This window comes from Neomonachus schauinslandi, chromosome 4, assembly GCF_002201575.2.
Source record: "Neomonachus schauinslandi chromosome 4, ASM220157v2, whole genome shotgun sequence".
Classification (NCBI taxonomy): domain Eukaryota; kingdom Metazoa; phylum Chordata; class Mammalia; order Carnivora; family Phocidae; genus Neomonachus; species Neomonachus schauinslandi.
This window is the reverse complement of record NC_058406.1, coordinates 14895188-14918228: the sequence shown is the minus strand read 5'-3', so window position 1 is coordinate 14918228 and position 23041 is coordinate 14895188. Positions and strand designations below refer to the sequence as shown.

Here is a 23041-nt window from a genome sequence, read left to right as displayed (position 1 = left end):
TAAGATTTTATTTAGTTATTTGAGAGAGAGCACAAGAGGGGGGAGCGGGAGAGGGAGAAGCAGACTCCCTGCTGAGCAGGGAGCCCGATGCAGGACTCGATCCCGGGACTCCAGGATCATGACCTGAGCCGAAGGCAGTCGCTTAACCAACTGAGCCACCCAGGCGCCCTATACAAAACTTTTTTTAAAAAATTTTTTATTTTTATATATTTGAGAGAGCAAGCACAAGTAGGGGGAGGGACAGAGGGAGAGTGACAGACTCCCCGCTGAGCAGACTCTCTGCTGATCCCCTGTGGGGCTCAATCTCAGTACCCCAAGATCATGACCTGAGGCAAAGTCGGACGCTTAACTGACTGAGCCACCCAGACACCCTATACACTTTTTATTACACAGTATAAAAAATCACATTCTCATCAGAAAAGTCTAAATATTGGGGAGGTTGCCAAGCTCATAGTGACAGATACATATTTTCAACAGTCTAATTTTATTTGAAAGCTTTAATTTTATTATTGGTAAAAAATACTGTTCATTTTCCTTGACCTGACAGGCTCGTTTTGTTCATTTTTACTAAAATGTCTGCCATGTACCAAAGTCTTCATAAACATAGTATGTCTGTTATTTATTCTTTCAGATAAAATGGTGTTGCATGAAAAGAACATGTAGTTCGGCTTGTAACTCAAGCAGTAGCATAAATGCTATTTCTCAGTACAGACATCTTACTCCAGTATGCTTCGGAAATGCTCTATTTATCTTCTCTTACTTGGTCACACCAGTATTAAAAAAGACATGTGCTAAAGCTTCCTTACTATATGGTTCCAGTTTTGTAATGTTTTATATGTGACCACATCACAAAGATGAGGATAGACTTGTGGTTGCCATGGGTTAGATTCATGAGAGGTGGAGGGAAGAAGGAAAGAAGGTGACTGTGGCTGTGATAGGGTGGTCTGAGGGATCCTTGTGAAGAACCTGTTCTGTATTCTGTCTGTAGTAGTGGTGACACAAATCGATATATGTGATAAAATTGCCTATAACTAAATACAGAAATGTATTTAGCTTTATGCGCATAAAGCTAGTGAATTATGAATAAGGCTGATGCGTTGAATCAGTGTCACTTTTCTAGGCTTGTTGTACTGTGGTTATATGTTACCATTAGTTCAAACTAGAGAAGAGCATCTGTATGGAAACTCTTATTATTTTTCAAACTCCATGTGAATTTATAATTACTCAAAAAGTAATAACTTTTGGGGCACCTGGGTGGCTCAGTCATTAAGCGTCTGACTTCGGCTCAGGTCATGGTCCCAAGGTCCTGGGGTCGAGCCCCACATCGGGCTCCCTGCTCAGCGGGAAGCCTGCTTCTCCCTCTCCCCCTGTTTGTGTTCTGTCCCTCGCTGTGTCTCTCTCTGTCAAATAAATAAATAAAATCTTAAAAAAAAAAAGTAGTAACTTTTACTTTCACATAAATGGCATTTTTTTTTTTTTAAAGATTTTATTTATTTGCGAGAGAGAATGAGAGACAGAGAGCACGAGAGGGAGGAGGGTCAAAGGGAGAAGCAGACTCCCCGCTGAGCAGGGAGCCCGATGTGGGACTCGATCCCGGGACTCCAGGATCATGACCTGAGCCGAAGGCAATCACCTAACCGACTGAGCCACCCAGGCGCCCTTTTTTTTAAGATTTTATTTATTCACTTGAGACACAGAGATACAGAGAGAGAGAGAAAGCATGAGCAGGGAGAGAGGCAGAGGGAGAGGGAGAAGCAGGCTCCCCGCTGAGCCAGGAGCCCGATGCGGGACTCGATCCCAGGACCCCGGGATCATGACCTGAGCCGAAGGCAGACGCCCAACCATCTGAGCCACCCAGGCGCCCCCATAAATGGCATTCTTAAGCCTTTTTTTTTTTTTTTTTTAGTATATAGAGTGTAGAAGTGAAGAGTACCAGTAGTTTTACCCACCTTGCTTTTGTGTCATTAGTGCAGGTCTCAACACAGGCTAATAATAGCTTAGCATTAATATTTTGAAAATTTTTGGGGCACCTGGGTGGCTCAGTCGTTAAGCTTCTGCCTTTGGCTTAGGTCACGATCCCAGGGTCCTGGGATCGAGCCCCGCATCAGGTTCCCTGCTCATCGGGAAGCCTGTTTCTCCCTCTCCCACTTCTCCTGCTTGTGTTCCCTCTCTCGCTGTCTCTCTGTCAAATAAATAAATAAAATCTTAAAAAAAAAATTTTTTTTTTTTTACCTGGCACACAATTAGAGGTTTCAGGGATGCCCAGACATATACAGTCCATACTTTGAGAATCAGTGGCATAAAGCCTTTATTTAGCTGAGGAAAACAAGTAATATACCTAAGACTGTATGGGTCTCTGCATCTCTTTCCAGTGTTTTATACTGTATTCTTGTTTATTGGATATTATTGTACTTCTGTGAAAACACAGAAATGGATGTTTGTAATGATATAAATGACAGACATGAGAAGAGTAAAACTTTCGAATTAACAGCTTTCTATACCTATGCTGCGCAGTATAGTAGCAACTAGTCCTATTTGGCTATTTAAATTCAAAATCTAATAGATTAAATGTATATAAATAAAATTTAAGTGGAATTAGTAGTTATGGAGTTCAGTTTTGAATGATGAAAAAATTCTATGGATCTTTTGCACAATGTGCATATAGTTATTAACACTACTGTCCAATTAAAAATGGTTGAGGGGCGCCTGGGTGGCTCAGTTGGTTAAGCGACTGCCTTCGGCTCAGGTCATGATCCTGGAGTCCCGGGATCGAGTCCCGCATCGGGCTCCCTGCTCAGCGGGGAGTCTGCTTCTCCCTCTGACCCTCCTCCCTCTCATGCTCTCTGTCTTTCATTCTCTCTCTCTCAAATAAATAAAATCTTTAAAAAAATAAAAATAAAAATGGTTGAGCTGTAAATTGTATTATGTTTTCTACCACAACAAAATATTTTAATTTTTTTTAAAGATTTGTTTATTCATGAGAGAGAGAGAGCGTGTGCGTGAGTGCGCAAGTACAAATGGGAGGGGCAGAGGAAGAGGGAGAGGGAGAGAGAATCTTAAATGCTATTAGTAACTTCTGTGTATATGTGTGCTTATTTCAACATTCTCTCTCAATACCATTCATTCCATATCATTACATGTTCCTCTGTATCTTTTTTAATGACTGAAAGATTATACTGTATGGCTGAGTAAATCATTTTTACGTCTATATCTATCTTTTATTGGTTAAGTTGTGAGGTTCTTAAAAGACCTGCAACCATAAATCTTCAGCCTCGTTTATGTACCTAGCCCACAGCTATATATAGTGTCTTCTTTGTGTTAGATTTCAGTAAATACTGTTGATTTAATTTTAATTGTGATTTATGAGATTTATGAGACATTTTATTTATGTTCCAAGAATATTTAGAACTTTGCAAAATACAGAATCCCTACTGTGTTTTCTGGCTGACTTTTTTTTTTCTATCATGTGAAGAGGAAGCTGAAGGATAGAGGTTATTTTCATGTCCTTATTATTAAAGTAATCAATTCTTTTGATCCTTGAATAAGGAAAAACATGTAATACAGAATTGTATAAAATAGAACCGTAAGTTGTATCCTATACTGTCCTTCCGATTCCCGTTCCTCTGAAGTAGCTGATGCTGTTTGCTTAGTAAACGTAAGTTTGCTCAGGAAGACATCTTATCTAAATTTATGCATTTATGGATATATTAGTTTTATGTATCAAAAATCTACACAAGTAGGGTGCATTTATATTCTCTCATTGACTGACTTTAGTATATTTTCACCTTTCCCTAGAAAAACATGGAAATTTAGCATGCCTCCCCTTTATTTGGCCTTATGAATATATCTGTTCCTTGAAATGGATTTGTGTGTCAAATAGATAAGCTTATTTAAAATGTCAGAATATGAAAACACTAATTCAAAAGGATATATGCAGCATTATTTACAATAGCCAAATTATGGAAGCAGCCCAAGTGTCCACTGATAAATTAATGGATAATGAAGATGTGGTGTGAATTGTTGAATCACTATATTGTACACTTGAAACTAATGTAACACTATTGTTAACTTTATTGGAATAAAAATTTAAAAAAATGAAAGATGGTAGGTATTATCTAATAGCTCTTTGGAAAGTTGTGGGAACTTAATTGTTTTTTTTTTTTTTTTTTTAAGGTTTATTTATTTGAGAGAGAGAGAGCATGGGGAAGGGGAAAGGGAGAGGGAGAGAGAGAATCTCAGGCAGACTCACTGCTGAGCCTGGAGCCCCACATGGGGCTTGATCCCATGACCCTGAGATCATGACTTGAGCCAAAACCAAGAGTTGGTCTCCCAACCAACTGCGCCACCAGGTGCCCCGTAACTTCATTTTTCAATCAGATTTGCATGTTCATGCACACACATTTCACATTTAGTCTTTATGGTAGTATTTGTTTCAGATGAAGGAATTGTCTTAAACAGGATAATATTATTTTTAAATATTTTATTTATTTATATGATAGAGAGAGACAGCACAAGCAGGGGGAGCAGGAGAGGGAGAAGCAGGCTCTCCTCTGAGCAGGGATCCCGACACAGGTCTCAATGCCAGGACCTTTGGGATCATGACCTGAGCCAAATGAAGAGCTTAACAGACTGAGCCACCCAGGCGCCCCTATAATTTTTTAAAATTTATTTATTTGTTGGAGAGAGAGAGAGCAGGGTGAGAGGCAGAGGGAGAGAGAGAATCTCCAGCAGACTCCTGCTGATCACAGAGCCCAACGCAGGGCTTGATCCCACGTCCCTGAGATCATGACCTGAGCCAAAATCAAGAGTCAGACACTTAACTGCCTGAACCACTCAGGCGACCCCTGTTACAATTATTTTGTTGGCTTAAGTCCATTGTATTATATTGCAAAAATTGAAAATCCTTGTTGATTTTTTTCATATATTTATATTTTAAAAACCATCACATCTGGACCTAAGATGCTATGTTATGGTGTTCTGTCTTATAATGGAATTTACCCTCAGGTTTTTATCTTTAAATATCCAAATCACTGTTTCTTAAATAGTTATTATGGACTTAAAGGTTATGTCTGCAGCACAGAAATTGTTTTGGTTGACTTTTTTCTTTCTTTCTTTCTTTTTTTTTTACTGGCATTCTGTTAACAGTTTGTCAGTTAACACCATTTGGTAGTTTTTGTTGTTACTATTGCGTTCTTATTTCCCCAAGTTGATAAAAAGGTATCAGTGACTTAGGAAGGTTCATTGAAACATAAAAGTAATGATGAAAATGAGACTGCAAGTCTGTAACTCATGTAAACTTGGACAGTGAAGTGATTGGCAGTTTAAATAGAAATAATTAATGTATACGTCCTTGGAGAAGTAAATCTTTGTAATACCTGTGAAGGTCCAAAAAGAGAAAGTGCAAACAAAACCTGTGATGACTAATGACATGATAGTCTGTTGATCTGTCCCTAGTTCTCTATTCATTTGATATTATGAAATATGTTTATAGAATGTTCCTATTTAAATATTTGCAATATAGGGGCGCCTGGGTGGCTCATTCGTTAAGCGTCTGCCTTCGGCTCGGGTCATGGTCCCGGGGTCCTGGGATCGAGCCCTGCATCGGGCTCCCCGCTCAGCAGGAAGGCTGCCTCTCCCCCCTCCACTCCCCCTGCCTGTGCTCCTCTCTCAATGTGTCTCTCTCTGTCAAATAAATAAATAAAATCTTTAAAAAAAAAAAAATAAATAAAATAAATATTTGCAATATTTTCCAACAGTATAGTAGTATATTAAACAAGTTATTCCAGAATGACTTCATAAACTTGGTGACTCATGTCATTACATGTAGAGAAGAGAGAAAAAAACCTAGACGCATCGTTCACAGTTGCACTCTTTGTAGCATTGACAGGTACAATTTATATCATTCCAGATAAATTTCTAAAACCAGCCACAAAGAGTTGAATAATCCTCTGAGAGAAAGCTAAGTGAGCTCTTGGCAAAATTCCTTTATCTGTGCTTCTATTAAAACCCATAATGGCACAATGGCATACGTTGTGAAAGTGGAATCACTTCTGTGTGTGGCTGTCATCAGATATTATGCTTTGTGTTTAGATGAAACTGCTTGTGTAGAATATGAATCTGCTCTTGGCATACGTATAATTTGAGTAGAACTACTTGATTATTTTTTGTCTGTTTAAAATAGTAATTCCAAGCTAAAGGAAAATAAATTCTTCTATTAGTATTCATTATAAGACCAATGATACAGTGCCAGTATTGACAGAGAACCAGCTATATGTGTTGCCAGGAATGGTGTATTACTTAATGATAGTACTTGTGCCTGAATGGTAATTCACATGCCGCTTTTTCAGTTAACTGTAGATGTGTTGCCTTATGTGGCTCCAGTGTTGAAGATATTAGTGAAAATCTTGAATAAGGTCAAATATGGCCATTATGCATATTTTCAGCATCTATTCTGAAAACAAATTAGGCTGTTCTTCCTTTCTGTAGTACCCCAGCTATGGAAGGGCAAAATTTTCACATAACTTCTTGATAGAACATTTCTGTATTTTTTTTATAAGTTGTACATCTCAGTATTGTCTTTAGTATTTTGACAGTCAGAAGGTTTTGCTTCAGCCAACATCAGCTAAATGTTGAGAATAAAGTATCAAGATTTCCTAAAACCAGCGAGCCCTTACCACTGAGAATACGGCTTTCTTAACATTTGATCACTTTGTTTAAATTGATAAAGAATGAAATTGGTGCTGTATTTTACAGCTCTATCCAAATGTTGTCATCAACCTTGATGAAATACTTTTCAACTTAGGGTGCAGACAGAGTTGATAAGAAATCAACTCACCTCTCTTGGAGAGGAGGCAAGATGGTGGAGGAGTAGGGGGACCCCTTTTCACCTGGTCCTCTGAATTTAGCTGGATATCTATCAAACCATTTTGAACACCCACGAAATCAGTCTGAGATGTATGAATATATATCTGGATCTCTGAAAACAGAAAAGCGACTGCTTTTTGCAAGGTAGGACGTGTGGAGTCATGAATTGGTGGGAAGATATCAGAAGATAAACAGAAGGGGGAGGGAGCCTCCATAAATGGTGCCTGGAAAGTGATATAACACCAGAGCACAAAATCAGAACCTTAGAAATTTGCTCTAGTGAGAAACATCCCTCTCTGAAGGGGGCTCAGGAAATGAAAAGGCAGAATTTTAGGTAGGGCATTGTGGTCTCAGGTTATGAGGGACTACAGAGCAAAACGGATTCCTGAAATGGTAGAGTGCCCGAGCATTGGAGCCAGGAAGCAGGTTATGGTCAGCGAGCCCAGGAGGGGACTCTCAGCTCCAATTGCCATAAACCGGGAGCCAGGCCTGTTGATAACCGCTCTTTCCTTGAACAGCCTGAAAAAATCTGGAACCTGAGTCCGCCACCGGGCAAAAACTTGCAGAACGGTAGTGGCTGGGAAAAGGCTTTAGAGTGGAACCCAGACTGATTCTGGAGTTTTGAGTGTGCCCACGAGCCCATAGCCGCTTGCAGTTTTAGGATCACAAAGGGCACTGGTACTCCGCCCCTGATACTACCTCTGAGAGAGTTGCTGTGGGCACGCACCGCAGGAGATTGCAGTTTTCAGCGGCGCACGCAGAAGTGGAGATTGTTTGTCCTGGAGGGTCTATTAAAGAGGGCAGATTGAGATTTTTCTGCTCTGGGCCAGAGGTTTTGCTGTGATCCTCTGAAGAGGTGGGGAAAGCACCCAGGGAACAAAAGCCACACAGAAGACTGGTTTCCACTGAGCGCATCCTCCTGACGGGGTGGGGCACCTCCCCCGCCAGGCATGGTTACCTGAGAAACAGTGTGGCAGGCCCCTCCCCCAGAAGACAGGCTGGAAGAACACATGGATGACAATCCTATGGATCCTATAAGCCTGTAAAATCCCAACACCAGGGGTAAATTGTATATTGAGCTCCAGGTGTGGCCTCATGACTTACTTATTTTTCAGATATAATTCTCCTTTTCTTTTCTTTTATTCTTCCTTTTCTCATGCTTTTTCTCTGTTGTGTTTTTCTTTTTCCCTTTTTATATCAACAGATGTCTGTTATTCAACTTATTTTTCATAGTTGCTTTTTAACTTGTATTTTTACACACCTATATTTTTTATAGATTCAGTTTTACCTTTTTATATATACAAGTTTTACTTTCCTTGTAATTTTGGGACGTAGTGTCCTCTAACACACAGACCAAAATACACCCAGGAACAACTGAAACACCCTGCCTTGTCCACCCTGAGAGATTATAGTCCCCCTTACCCCCGCTTTTTAAAAATTTTTTAATTTTATTCTTGTGTTTCATTTTGGCTTTGTTTTTTCCGTGATGGCGTCTGACCACTCCAGATTTTGCTAGGGTGTATCTAGCTTGGGTCTGATCGATATTTTATACTCTGTTCATTCATTCAACCATCCCTCGACAGAATGACTAGGAGGAGGAACTCTCAACAAAGAAAAGAACCAGAGACAATGTCCTCTGCCACAGAACTAAGGGATATGGATATAAGCAAGATGTCAGAGATGGAATTCAGGATAGCAATCATGAAGTCAACAGCGTGGCTTGAAAAAAGGATTAGTGACAATATAGAATCTCTAAGGGCAGAAATGAGATCTAATCAGGCCAAACTTAAAAATGCTATGAATGAGATGCAGTCTAAACTGGATACTCTTAACAGCCCGGGTAAATGAGGCAGAAGAGCGAATCAATGATCTAGAAAAAAACTGATAGGAAGGAAGCTGAGGAAAATAGGGATAGGCAGCTAATAGTCCATGAAAATAGATCAATGAAATGATGCCATGAGACGTTCCAATGTCAGAATTATTGGGATCCCTGAGGGGGTGGAGAGAGAGAGAAGACTAGAAGGTATATTTGAGCAAATGATAGCTGAGAACTCCCCTAATCTGGGGAAGGAAACAAGCATTTGTGTCCAAGAGGCAGAGACGACCCCTCCCAAAATCAATAAAAATAGATCAACATCCCAACATATAATAGTGAAACTTGCAAATCTTAGAGCCAAGGAAGCTACCCTGAGAGCAGCTGGGGGAGGAGATCTCTTACATATGGAAGGAGGAACATCAGAATAAAATCAGACCTGTCCACAAAAACCTGACAAGCCAGAAAGGGCTGGCAAGACATATTCAGGGTACTAAATGAAAAGAACATGCAGCCAAGAATACTTTACCCAGCAAGGCTGTCCTTCACAATGGATAGAGAAAGAAGTTTCAGGACAGGGAGAAACTGAAAGAATATGTGACCACCAAGCCAGCCCTGCAAGAAAAATTAAGGAGGATTCTGTAAGCCAAGAGAAACCCGTAAGTCACATAGACCAGAAAGAAACAGAAAATCTACAGAAGCAGACTTTACAGGCCAATACAATGGCACTAAATTCATATCTTTTGATAGCTACACTGAGTGTAAATGGGCTGAATGCTCCCACACAGGGTTTCAGATTGGATAAAAAAGCAGGACCCATCCACATGCTGTCTACAAGAGACTGATTTTGAGCCTAAAGACACCTCCAGATTGAAAGTGAGGGGATGGACAACCATTTACCACACTAATGGATCTCTAAAGAAAGCTGGGGTAGCAATCCTCATATCAGACAAACTAGATTTTAAACCAAAGACCATAGTAAAGAGATGTAGAGGGACACTATATCATACCTAAAGGGTCTATCCAACAAGAAAATCTAACAGTTGTAAAAATCTATGTCTTCAACATGGGAGCAGTGAATTACATAAACCAGTTAATAACCAAAATAAAGAAACATACTGATAATAATACATTCATAGTAGGAGACCTCAATACTGCACTCACAGCAATGGACAGATCATCTAAGCAGATCAACAAAGAAACAAGAGCTTTGAATGACACATTGGACCAGATGGACTTTGTAGATATATACAGAACATTCCATCCTAAAACAACAGAATACTCATTCTTCTCCAGTGCACATGGAACTTTCTCCAGAATAGACCACATACTGGGTCACAAATCAGGTCTCAACTGGTACTAAAAGATTGAGATTATCCCCTGCATATTTTCAGACCACAATGCTGTGAAACTGGAACTCAGCCACAAGAAGAAATTTGGAAGGAACTCGAACACTTGGAAGTTAAAGAGCATCTGCTAAGGAATGATTGGGTCAACCAGGAAATTAAAGAACTTAAACAATTCATTGACACTAATGAGAATGAAAACACATCAGTCCAAAACCTATGGGATACTGCAAAGGCAGTCCTAAGAGGGAAATACATAGCCATCCAAGCTTCTCTCAAAAAATTAGAAAAATCCCGGGGCGCCTGGGTGGCTCAGTCGTTGAGTGTCTGCCTTCAGCTCGGGTCATGATCCCAGGGTTCTGGGATCAAGCACCGCATCGCTTCTCCTTTTCCCACTCCCCCTGCTTGTGTTCCCTCTCTCTCTGTGCCTCTCTTTGTCAAATAAATAAATAAAATCTTTAAAAAAAAATTTAGAAAAATCCCAAATGCACAAGCTAACCTTACACCTAAAAGACCTAGAGAAAGAACAGCAAATAAGGCCTAAACCAAGCAGGAGAAGAGAAACAATAAAGATTAGAGCAGAAATCAATGAAATAGAAACCAAAAAAACAGTAGAAGAGATCAAAACTAGAAGCTTGTTCTTTGAAAGAATTAATAAGATTGATAAACCTCTGGCCAGACTTATCCAAAAGAAAAGGGAAAGGACTCAAATTAATAAAATCATGAATGAAAGGGGAGAGATCATGACTAACACCAAGGAAATAGAAACAATTATTAGAAACTACTACCAGCAAAGGGCGCCTGGGTGGCTCAGTTGGTTAAGCGACTGCCTTCGGCTCAGGTCATGATCCTGGAGTCCCGGGATCGAGTCCCGCATCGGGCTCCCTGCTCGGCAGGGAGTCTGCTTCTCCCTCTGACCCTCCTCCCTCTCATGCTCTCTGTCTCTCATTCTCTCTGTCTCAAATAAATAAATAAAATCTTTAAAAATAAAAAAAAAAAAGAAACTACTACCAGCAACTATATGCCAACAAATTAAACAATCTAGAAGAAACGGACGCATTCCTGGACACTTACAAACTACTAGGACTGAAAATAGGAAGAAATAGACAATCTGAACAGACCAGTAACCAGCAAGGAAATTTAAGCAGTAATCAAAAACCTCCCAAAAAACAAGAGTCCAGGGCCAAATGGCTTGCCAGGGGAATTCTACTAAACATTTATTTATTTATTATTATTATTTTTTAAATGACCTTTTTTTTAAAAGTTTTATTTATTTATTTGACAGAGAGAGAGAGAGAGAGCACAAGCAGGGGGAGCAGCAGAGGGAGACGGAGAAGCAGGTTCCCCGCTGAGCAGGGAGCCCGATGTGGGGCTCAATCCCAGGACCCTGGGATTATGACCTGAGCTGAAGGCAGACACTTAACAACTGAGCCACTCAGGTGCCCCTCTACCAAACATTTAAAGAAGAAATAATACCTATTCTACTGAAGCTGTTTCAAAAAATAGAAATAGTAGGGGGTGCCTGGGTGGCTTCCAAACTTCCAAACTCGTTCAATGAGGCCTTGATCCCAAAACCAGACAAAGACCCCATGAAAAAGGAGAATTACAGACCAATGTCCCTGATGAACATGGATGCCAGAATATTCCTAGCCAATAGGATCCAACAGTACATTTTTAAAAGGATTATTCCTCATGACCGGGTGGGATTTATTCCTGGAATGCAAGGGTGGTTCATCTTTCAGAAATCAATGTGATAGAGCACATTAATAAAAGAAAAGACAAAAACCACATGATCCTTTCAATTGATGCAGAAAAAGCACTTGATAAAATACAGCATCCTCTCCTGATTAAATCTCTTCAAACTATAGGCTATAGAGGAACATACCTCAATACCATAAAAGCCATCTATGAAAAGCCCACAGCGAATATCATTCTCAATGGGGAAAAACTGAGAGCTTTTCCCCTAAAAGTCAGGAACACGACAAGGATGCCTATTCTCATCATTATTGTTCAACGTAGTACTAGAAGTCCTAGCCTCAGCAATCAGACAACAAAAAGAAATAAAAGACATTCAAATTGGCAAAGAAATCAACTTACCTCTCAAGTTGAAACAGTTAACTTGAATTAAGTTGAGATAGTCACCTCCAGCCTTCTAGAGTTTGAGTGTGATACATACACATAAACTTGATTTTTCAAACATTGCTAAAAATAATCTTTGATGAGAAATCTGCAGCTAACTTTTGAGTCATATTTGATGCAATTATCACCTATTTGATAGATGTGAGATACTTGCTGTCATAATTTTCAATTTGTGGCCAGATTTAGTACACCTATAGTAAAAAGGGAAATTAACCTGATGTAGAAGTTTAATGTCGGTTATTAGAGATGGGTATAAGATTACCATGTTGAAAGATTGTAAATTATTCTCCATGTCCAGTATGAAACTTTTGTCATTAGTTTTTTAGTTTTCATTATTTAAAAGTTATAAACTTTTCAAACATTTGCTTTAAAGATTTTTTTTTTTTTTAATGTAATCTCTACCCCCAATTTGGGGCTTGAACTCATGACTCCAGTATCAATGCTATACTGACTGAGCCAGCCAGCCTCCCCTCAAACATTTGCTTTAAATTGTTAATCCCAGCTGAACTGCCACTAAATGGTCATTTTGAATTTTCTTTTAAAGCAAAGTTAGAATACTTTCTAGAGATACCATTTACTTAGTTACCTTGGATAAGGCACTTGTGTTTTTTTTTTTAAGATTTATTTATTTATTTATTTGAGAGAGAATAAGGGAGAAAGAGAGCAAGCTAGCCAGTGGGGGAAGGGGCAGAGGGAGAGAATCTCAAGCAGACTCCCCACTGAGCATGGAGCCTGACATGGGGCTCAGTCTCTTGACCCAAAAGATCACGACCTGATCCAAAACCAAGAGTCAGACACTCAACTAACTGAGCCATCCAGGTGCCCTGACACTTAAATTTTCTGACCTTTGATTTCCTCATTTGTAAAATTGGCACCATGGTAATAAAAGGTGATTGTATAATAATTGATTTTTCTTCATTTTATCTTAGCAACTTCCTTGCGAAGTAGATTAGTTATTATTTTTTACATTCATGGGAAAGATAATTTACTTGCCCAAGTAAGTGGCAGTTGTAACGGATTTAACACCAAGTCCTGTGATTCTGTGTCCATTGCTATTGCCAGTATTTCATTTTAAACATGTTACAGGTTTTTTGATTTTTTTTTCCCCTGGGTTTCAGTAGCACATAGAATACTAGTTTGTAGTATTTAACGTGGGTTCATAATGAAAAACTTATTCTCTTATTTTCAGAAAACCTGTGGTAGGTTAGTACATACTACCACTTATCCCATGCTTTTATCTAAAGTTCATATTGATTGTAGATTTTTACGTAAAAAAAAGCTCATGTAAAAGGATTAAAGTGTAAGCAGTGGAAGAGAACAACAATAATATAGCAGTTAACTTAGTGAACTGCTAATTTGGCTCTGGTCTGTCTTCCTCAGTGGTTTTCTTTGCTTGTAGGTACTTTGGAAAGCTCACCACAGCAGTAACAAGTTCTCTCAGCTATGTTTGATTTTGTTTGTGGCATGGTCTGTCCGTTTCAGAAATAGATGAATTGACAGTGAGTGCTCTTTGTACTTCAGTTATCAAATCATTTTCCTAGTCATTGGGTTGCAGATGTCTCCTTATCAGGAGGTTTAAGGTAACCTCTTAAAAATGCTGCTCTGATTCTGAATTGCATGTTGTGGTAAAGATAAGTTTTTAAAAGTATAGCTATAAACCATACTAGTAAATACTTCTATAAATTTCTTTTTAATACTTTGAGTTACCCTGCCATATATGTATTCAAAATATGATATTGTTCTGCCATTTTTTGACAGACCCCATATCCCTCTGGACAGAATGCAGGTCCAACCACGTTGGTATACCCTCAAGCCCCTCAGACAATGAATTCACAACCTCAAACCCGTTCTCCGGTAAGTACGCAGAAGCTTGTTCTAGATAATGTTCTCCATTTAAGTTTGTGTTTTTAGGAGCTTGGGTTCCTTTGGCTAAAATTTTTACTTGTTTTTGGAAACTTGTTCCAAGGACAATTTATTTTATTATGATTTATTATTATTATTATTATTGATTAGCACTGCATTTTCAGACTTTTAATATAGGAATAATTTAAATTTATTGAGAGAAAGAAGAAATGGAGCTTTTTATCTTCTTTTACTTTTCTGTGGCATGATTTTTTTTTTTAAATCTGGTTGCATTCAAGTTCATTTCAACTCTTAATTTGTTGTACTGTTCACAATTCAGGAGGAGAGTAAAGCACAGTGATTTTAAAAGTAAATTAAATTTCATTAATTAGACTCTCAAATTTCAGTGGTTTGGGAAGTAAATTTCTGAATTGGTGTCACTAGATCAGTTCTAATCATTTGACAGTTTGGACATATGCATGACATACACCAATGGTGTATTCATTTTTTCAGATGGTAAATAAATTGTCATACAAATTAAAATGCTATCATCCTCTTTGCTCATCCTTTACATGGATTGCAATAAATATTGCAAAGACTGAGAATTTACTCAAGGTTCATCCTTCTGCTTCACAAAAGTATACAGTTGCTTCAGCTGTCCATTCCTTAGAACGTCGTTTCCCGCCCTGCATGACTAGTTTTTGCCAGAAGGTGCTTCTGTAACATCTCACATTGTATCTCACATTCCTACTTGTATCTCAGCTCTGTGTTTTCCTCAGTATAGGTATCTTTGTTTGGTTCCCTACCCCTGCTTTTTTGCCTGTAGTATAGGGGTATTTCATTCCATTAGCTCCTGTTCATTTGGTTTTATGCATGAACTGAGAAATGTTGAAATGTATGAAAGATTGCTCAAAGAACTAGAGATCATAGACTGCACCAAAGTGTAATCTCTTTCTTACCCTCTTCCTGTCTTCCTTTTCCCTATTGCCCTCTTCTCCAGTACCTGTTCTTAGATCCTGGTTCTCCCCAGGGGGTGGAAGAACCTTTCTAAAGAGGTGGGACTTTGGTCCTAGTTGCCTGTATGCTTGTCTTTTTTTTTTTCTGAAATGATCAACAAGATGTCTGATGCAAGTTGTGTTCTGAGAGTGGTTTGGGGATGTGGATACTTGACTACTTGGAGTGGGCCTGAGATCTCACCAGATTAATTTAGATAGGCCCTGCTTCTAGTCATTAAACATGGGACATTATGGTAAGCTCTTATTACAAAGAATTCTATGGCCCTCTTCACCCCCATCCCCCTTTTATAATTATTGAAAGAAAAGAAATTTACATGGTTAGAACTGGCGCAAAACCTGACTGAAGAGCTGCATCTCTAAACCAGTTTTTTTGACAGCCCAGCAGAACAGTGCCAATACATTGCACAGACAACTGGAAGAGGAGGAAGGTTTTGGAACAGACTCCCGTTTACAGGTCCTTGGCTGGAAGAGGCTGGATAAAATACTGCATTGTAAGCAATATAACAAACTGTACTTCTTGCAGGCAGTGGTGCCTCTGGCACTCATTATTTTTGACCACATCCATTTATTGGCTGATGAACAGAAATGCTTTGATTGCTTCTTCTCTGAAAGTCTAACCTAGCATGGCAGTTTCTGCCAGGCATACTGGGGAAAAGAATAACAAATTGGGTGGGTCTTCTTGATTGGGAATTAGACAGGAGTAATTTGGGGTTTAGATTTTTCTTTATTTTAAACTCGAAGAGGGATATCCCTTTCAGATAAATTTGATTTTAAAAGATAAATTTCAAGGCTTCTTTTTCCCTCTTTCCATTTTATAATTGAATATCAAAGAGGAAATTGTCTGTAGTTGTCAGCCATTTTTCTGTGGTCATAAACTCTTCAGATACTATCCTCTATGCAATTTTTGCCATCTGCTCTGCTAGTGACCATTATCACCCCCATTACTAAAAACCACACACATAACATTCCATTACATATCCCAAAACAAGTGCAAGACTAGCAAACCCTAGACTACTCTTGCTTGTTGTTTTGGGTCCAGTTTTCTTTATTTCATTTGTGTTGGTGCTGGGAGGGTGAAGTTGGGATATGAAATTTGACAGGATTGCATTTTCTTTCTACATCCCAAGTTGCCATAGTCTAGTCTCATCCATCCCACAGCTATCCCAACTGGTGAGGAGAGGTAAGCTGTTGCACTAAGGAAGGGACCCTTCCCATGGCTTTGTAGAGCAGCTAAAGCTTACTCCATTCTATTTCTGCATTAATGGGCCATTGGCAATTGCACAGTTTAGGCTATTCTGTTCTTCCCTGGACAGCTGCCTTTGCAATCCAAGTGGCTTCAAGTGGCCCCCTCCCTCTTTCAGGTTATCTTTGTGTCCATATTTCTATTTGATGTATAGTATCTTAGTTAAATTCATATTATTGAAAATCTTGTTTAAAAGGAAAAAGGTACTGATTAGCTACCTGTCTGTTCATTTTCTGGTTATGCTGGAACTCTTTAAACAATAGTTTATTTTTAAATAGCCTCCAAAATACCTCTTAAATGCCTAATTGAAAGAGGGGGAACTGTTTGGCTTTTGCAGTAACCTGTATCCACTGGTTATATTTTGTGGTGCTAAGTGCCAAAGATACATCAGTGTTATGTTGTCCCTGCCCTGTTGCCAACTGTGCCCAGAAGAGTGAGTGGGTGGGTGGGTGGCATTAACATTGGATCCAAGTTCACAGAAGGCTGCTTTCCTTAATATCTACAGTCCTCACCATCTTAAAGACCCCTTAAAAAAAAAAAGAAAAGAAAGAAATGAAAGTTTCTATTTTTAATATGAGCCAGCAGCGACTACAGTTTGTTCTGTTGCTTACAGTTACCCATAGGATTAAGACTATTGTCATTCCAAGTGGAAAGCTCAATAGCCAATGGTGACTAGTGCAAAATAGACTAGGGTACTTTCCCACTAACTTGTGTTTTGTTTTGTTTTGTTTTGTTTAAGTATATTTGTAATTTTATAAGGTACTCCTCTTGCTCATAGAAAGTTCTCTTTTGACTGGAATCTTCCAAATATATGAAGTTGCAACTTTTATTTTAGAGCCTTAGAAATGGGACCTTTCTGTGGAACAGTGATAAGACAGGTACTGCTGTACTCAGGTTAATTTTTTAACATGGCCCTTCTCTCCCATTTTCTTCAAAAGTGTCATGAAGAAACATCTCACTTCCACTCCCTACTTTCATACCACGTGGGTGGTATTGCCTATTCTTGAAACTTGATGTCCATAGTAGAGGTAGGATCTGTTTTCTTTTCATAATTGGAAAACTGAAAATAGAAGACCGCAGTTTCTGTGACGAGAAAACGTTCTACAAGAAGTAAAGCTGCCCTTATCATCATTTTGAAAAACTCTTTTATAGTAGTTAGCAAATATAATGGCTGACCTAACACACTATAATCACACAGGTCATCAAGAGCTCATTAATTTATACTGAATAACTTTGAATTGTGTTTAAGACACATTTCATTACTTGAAAAATAGGTGATGTTTTAGCTTCTAAGGTGACTTCTTAATCTTCTTAGGTGAATTCTTAATAAAGCGGTCTTCAACCATCTGCTACGTTGTGATGTGCTCCACTGCAATTTTTTGAAAATTATTTATATGAAATAACGGCTGTTGGGGAAATAATTCCACATCTCTTGCACGTAACTTAAATTCTGAGTATGAGGGATTGTTTCTTCGTTAATCTTCAGTCCGATTCGCTGGCAGTGATGAGTTGATGTAAGGAAGGCTCTCTAGGAAATAACTGAAGATGTATTTTAGTTTCTTAAATGTATTACATTAAAGCCTTGTGTGGTTTGCGTTCAAAACCGCTTTGTAAATATTTTCTTCTCACTATTAAAGAGGGTGGTTAAATTTTGATAGTTAATGTATTAGTAGCCAGTACATGACACTGTGTCCCGAATAGTTTTCTCTGTCCTTTTTAGTGAAGTCATATTGGAAGTCCAGTTAATGCTCTGGTGAAGAATTAGTTGATCTTAGAAGTTTAGTATTTAAAATTTTATTGGTGGAAAAGCTTTTTCTTTCATTGTATGCTAGGGAAAATAAGAGTTGGGAGTGTGTATTATCTGCTTTCAAGCACTCTATTGGGCTAAGGAGTTATATTTTCTTTTGTTATTATTCTTAATATCAGATAGCAGTAGGTGCATATGGACAGTGTTGTGCTGTTGTGTATAAAAATTGAGAGATTTGATTTCTTTCACTCTTTTTTCTTCTTGAGCTTATAATAGTACCACTTTGATTAATCATGTTAGAAAGTGATGTTCTTTACCAGCTATTTGCTTTGGTATGCCTGATATTAAACTTCACCAGTTAATTGTATTTAAATATATATGTGGTTATTTATATATTTAAATACATATTTATATATTATAAATATGTTTGTGTATTTATAGATATATAAATGAAATTTTATTCTTTAAGAAATAAAGGAAGATACTGAAATTTCCATTTCATGTGTGAAATACCCCATTAAACCTAAGTAAATTTGAAATCAGTCCTGTTAACATTATTTCCTGTTGGACATTTTAATTACCTCCTGGCTATTTCTTGTAATATAAAAGCTTTTCTCATTTCCTCCAGCTATATCAATAGCATAAGCACCCTTGAGTTTTTCATGTTTGTCTTAATATAATCACTTAGTATTTCAAACCTTCTTTTGCTTTATTTTAGGGTTTTTTTTTGTTTTTTTTTTAATATTCCTATCAGAGAGGTACCCTTACGTGCCTAACAGCTTAGCTGTTTCTCTCCCAGCTGATAAATGGCAAACTATAGCTGGTAGTGGTGTTAACCTGTTGAATCTTAGTACCTGTCTGTCACTGTCCTGCAGCAAAGCTTTGTTTGTGTTTTTTTTTTTTTCTTGTGGGTTTTTTTTCTTTTGGCATATTGTGTGACATTTTGGTTTTTGTTGTGGTGTTTCTGACTCTTTGTGCCTTTCCTTTTGTGTTTGTTTTCCCTCCTTTTCTCAGTTTGCAGCGGGGCCTCGACCTGCCCATCACCAGGTACTGTACCCTTGCCCCTTCACTATCACCCTTAACTAATAGGTGGGGGCTTTAGTAGCTGCTGACCCTTAGAATGCTGCCATTCCAGGGAACCACCCAACCTGTACTCTTCAAGAGTAGCTGCAGTCTCCTGTGATTCTGTTCTTTTTGTCCTTCACTAATTTCACAGCATTTTGTTATTAACAAACCCATTCCGTTCTGTTAATGGCACAATTTAAAAATAATAGAGTGGTTTTTTCTCCCCAAAAATAATTGCTCTGAATTTAAGGAACCCTGAAAAATTGTAGATATAGTAAGCCCTCACAGATTTTGTGGATATCTGTATTGTTTAAATTTGACTGGAACAGGCAACATTCTAAGGGTTTTCTGTTAACATTCTGATGTAACTTGTATTGATGTGTATAAAATAGCATTAATATTTCTAAAACCATTTAATTTCAGTTACTAACTTAGATCTAATATCAAATTAACAGTAATACATATTCATTTGCTTTATAGAATTATTCTCAGGATACATAGAAAACAAATACCTTATTTAATTTTAATATATGTAGCCTATTGGTTCTTTTTAAATGAAGTAATTGTATAAATTAAAATTTAAAATGTATATGCTGACACTAATTTATTTAGCAGGAATATACTGGAGGAGGTGGTTTGGGAGAAAGTCCTTGCAGGGTTTTTCCCTCCAAATAACTTCTTACAGAGTGTCCTGAAACATTTTCTCCTGCTGCAATAGAAAGGGCCTAGGCCTTACAGATCTGGGTTCATATTACCAGCTTTACTGTGTAACCAGCTGGGTTAAACAGATCTTTTTCTGAGCCTCAGTTCCCTCATATGTAAAATTGGGATAAATACCCTATATTTTATGTTAGGGATAAGATTCTTTAGGCATCTGATACAAAGTAAGCAGCAATAAGTGGTAGCTATTTTTTATATTATTATGCAATCTAGTATGGTTTGATAAAATTAGAGAAATGTTACCCATTGTTTACCTGTGTTAATCATAGTTAGAATTCTTATTACTGAGTAAAGGGACATGGTGTAATTGCAGGATTTCATTGTCTGCCGGTGATTTAATATAAGGCTCTATTTCTCAAAATAAAGTCTTTTCAATTTAGATGATGTAAAAACCAAGCAAATTCTGAGGTGCTAAGGACACTTTGTAGGAGAACTCACATGTGGTTGTATGAAGTGGATGGCGATTCTTTGGATTAGATGAAGAAATAAAATTCAGATAGTTTTTAGTATCAACAGATAGTGTTGTTAAAGAGCTTGCAGTTTGGTGTCAACTAGACCTAGGTTTGACTCTTATTAACCGAGTGGTTTTGGGCAAGTTATTCACTGGTCTCAACCTCAGTTTTCTCATCTGTAAAATGGGCGCAGTATTAGTAGCCATCTTAGGACTGATATGAAGAGTAAATGAGATAATAGAAGGAAAATGATCAGCAGTGTTTAGCATATACTACAAATCTATGCGGCAAGATTACTAATAATTAAAAAGAAGATAAACCCTTAGGTAAAAAGATTGATTATAAATTTTATAAAATATTTAGTCAAGGGTCGTAGAGGCAAGGCTTAAATTTTAGTCAGGGATCAAGACAGAGAGATAACTCCTAACAGAGAAACCTTGGGAGATCTCTGCTCCAGATGCAGAGTAGAAAGAAAAACGATTTCTATGGTCCTTCATAGAAGGCTAAGTGTTTCTATAATTTCTATTCAATCTCAATGGTCCTCAAATAGGGATGTTGTATTTAAGCCTTTATAAATAGTCTTCTTTGGAAAAATTTGTTTTCTGAACTTTCTTCTCTTTGTCTTTTAATTCCAAAAACCAAGGAAACCTTAAAGGAGTCTTTGTGAGAAAAGGTTGATTTCATTTCTGAAATCATTTTCATGTGTAATATGACTCAAGAAAGTATTGGCAGATTGGTCCTTTATTTAGCTATAGGATGATGCTTGTGAAATTAAAAAAAATAGAACTCCATATATCTATATACTTACTATTTATTCATTAGCAAGGAAAATAATTCCTTTTTACACTGGTTCTTGAAGATAGATTCTTGAGCTGCATCATAAATCCAGAGCATTACTTTTGAATACAAAAACTTCAGGTAGCTGGCTGCTTTTTACTCTGGCATTCCTCCTTTCTAAATAGCAGTTAAAATTTTTTCATTACACCAGAGAGAATTAAGTGAGTAAGGAAATATATAACTTTGGTTGAGGCAGCAGCAGGAATTAGTTCCCGTGGAGAACTAGAAGAGGGAGGGTGTGGGGTTGAAGTGGCACTGCTGAGCAGAGCTAGCTGGAACAGTGGTGTGGCATAGAGCAGATTGTTAGGAAGAGTTTGCTCTGCTGTATCCATGGATGTACAGGCCACTTTGGTTTGTTTCACTGTGGAATAGGTATTGGCATTTTGGGTGGGATAACCAGTTATGAAAAACTTCCCTGTAAATTGTAGTTCATTTAGCAACCTTAGGGCTCTAAATGCCAGTAGAATTCCCCCAGTGACAATTAAAAAACAAAACAAAACAAAAAACACCTTCATATATTTCCAAATAACCCCCATGGAGATGATACTATTTCCCATTTGAGAGTTACTGGTTGAAGTTTGTATTTAAAATTATCATCTCCTAAAGTTTAAAGTCATGTAGAGGGGCTCCTTGGGTGGCTTAGTCGGTTAAGTGTCCGACTTGTGATTTTTGGCTCAGGTCATGATCTCAGGGTCGTGAGACCGAGCCCCATGTCATGCTCCGCAGTGGGCATGGAGCCTACTTGAGATTCTCTCCCTCTCCCTGTGCCCCCCCCCCCCCCCCGTGTATGTGTTGAAAGAAGGAAAGAAAGAAGAAAGAAAAGTCAGTCAGGTAGAGGTCCATAGAGAAGGAGATGGCTCATAAGAGAAAACAGTACATAGAGACTTGTATAATGAGAGTAAACAGTAAAAAACATTGTTATACAGAGAATACATTTTTAAAGGGGAAAACATCTATGTCCTAGGTTATTTTTGGTTTGTTGTGAATTGAAGGCACAAATGGTTTTTTCATTTATAGTTGTTTTCTTTGGCCAGAAAGAATTAAATCAAGGGTTAGAATTAGCTTTGATTAGTTAGACTTAGTGAATAGATTTCTCATTTCTCCTTTATTGAATTGTTCATCAGTGGCTACCTTTCTGATCACATACCCTTCCATGCTTTGATCTTTTTTTTCTTTTTACACAATAATTTGATGCTGGATGACGTTTCCTATGATTGTTATTTCTAAAGTCCAACAATAAATACATAAGTTTTTGTGAATGCTTAGTAACAATTGGTTCTATAAACATTACGAAGGAAAAGATATTACTTAGGTAAGCTAATTGGAGGTAATTGCTTGTGAAATGAAAACACGGTTGTCCAGTTTAGTAATCTAGAACCTCTGTATATATTTTTTCTTCTTTGTAAAAGGAAGTAAACTGAATTGAAACAAATAAGTTTCTGCGTAGTAATATTTTTAGTTTAATAGGACCAAGAAACTTACAGAATGTATTTCTTGGAACTACTTTTATTTAGAGTATCTTTATGTGTGGCCAGCCAGAGCCCTTATTGAGTCCCTCAAGTCAGGGATACCATGGTCCAGTTAGAATTATGTCAGCCATGTCTTCTTCCAGTACCATTAGTTTTTGGCTTTTACAGGGATTCTTTAGATTAAATTAATTAGGATGTTCTATTTTTTTGCATTTTGTAACCTGAAGAGAGCTTTAGATTAGACTAACAGTTTTCTTCAAAGGTAAAAGAAGTACTAAGTAATTTTATATGCAAACACCCGTGGCTTTAGAAATATGTCAACTATTTTTACTCTGATATCAGTTTGAAAATCCCAAGGTAATTAGAAACTGAAAGAACAGAACGTACACTCATAAGTAAAGCCAGTCACTTGGTATAATGTAGATTCTGGCTTGTGTTATTAATTTCATGTTTAGCAGTTGAAATTCGTGTAGTTGTGGTTTAAAGTT

General features: G+C 37.8%; 1 protein-coding gene across 7 annotated transcripts in view; it reads left to right on the top strand.

The window, feature by feature from the left end:
- Positions 1 to 23041, top strand: part of EIF4G3 (eukaryotic translation initiation factor 4 gamma 3) — a 339888-nt gene that overhangs the window by 163100 nt on the left and 153747 nt on the right. For 2 of the 7 annotated variants that reach the window (XM_044914403.1, XM_044914404.1), the window contains exons 1-3: positions 13932 to 14016; positions 15398 to 15511; positions 19025 to 19057. In XM_044914403.1, coding sequence (XP_044770338.1) covers positions 13987 to 14016; positions 15398 to 15511; positions 19025 to 19057 — 177 coding nt within the window. In that variant the 5' untranslated portion in view covers positions 13932 to 13986. Of the gene's footprint in view, positions 1 to 13920; positions 14017 to 15397; positions 15512 to 19024; positions 19058 to 23041 lie in introns of those variants that run through there. The other 5 variants (XM_044914402.1, XM_044914405.1, XM_021684099.2 and 2 more) reach the window with 5 other exon arrangements.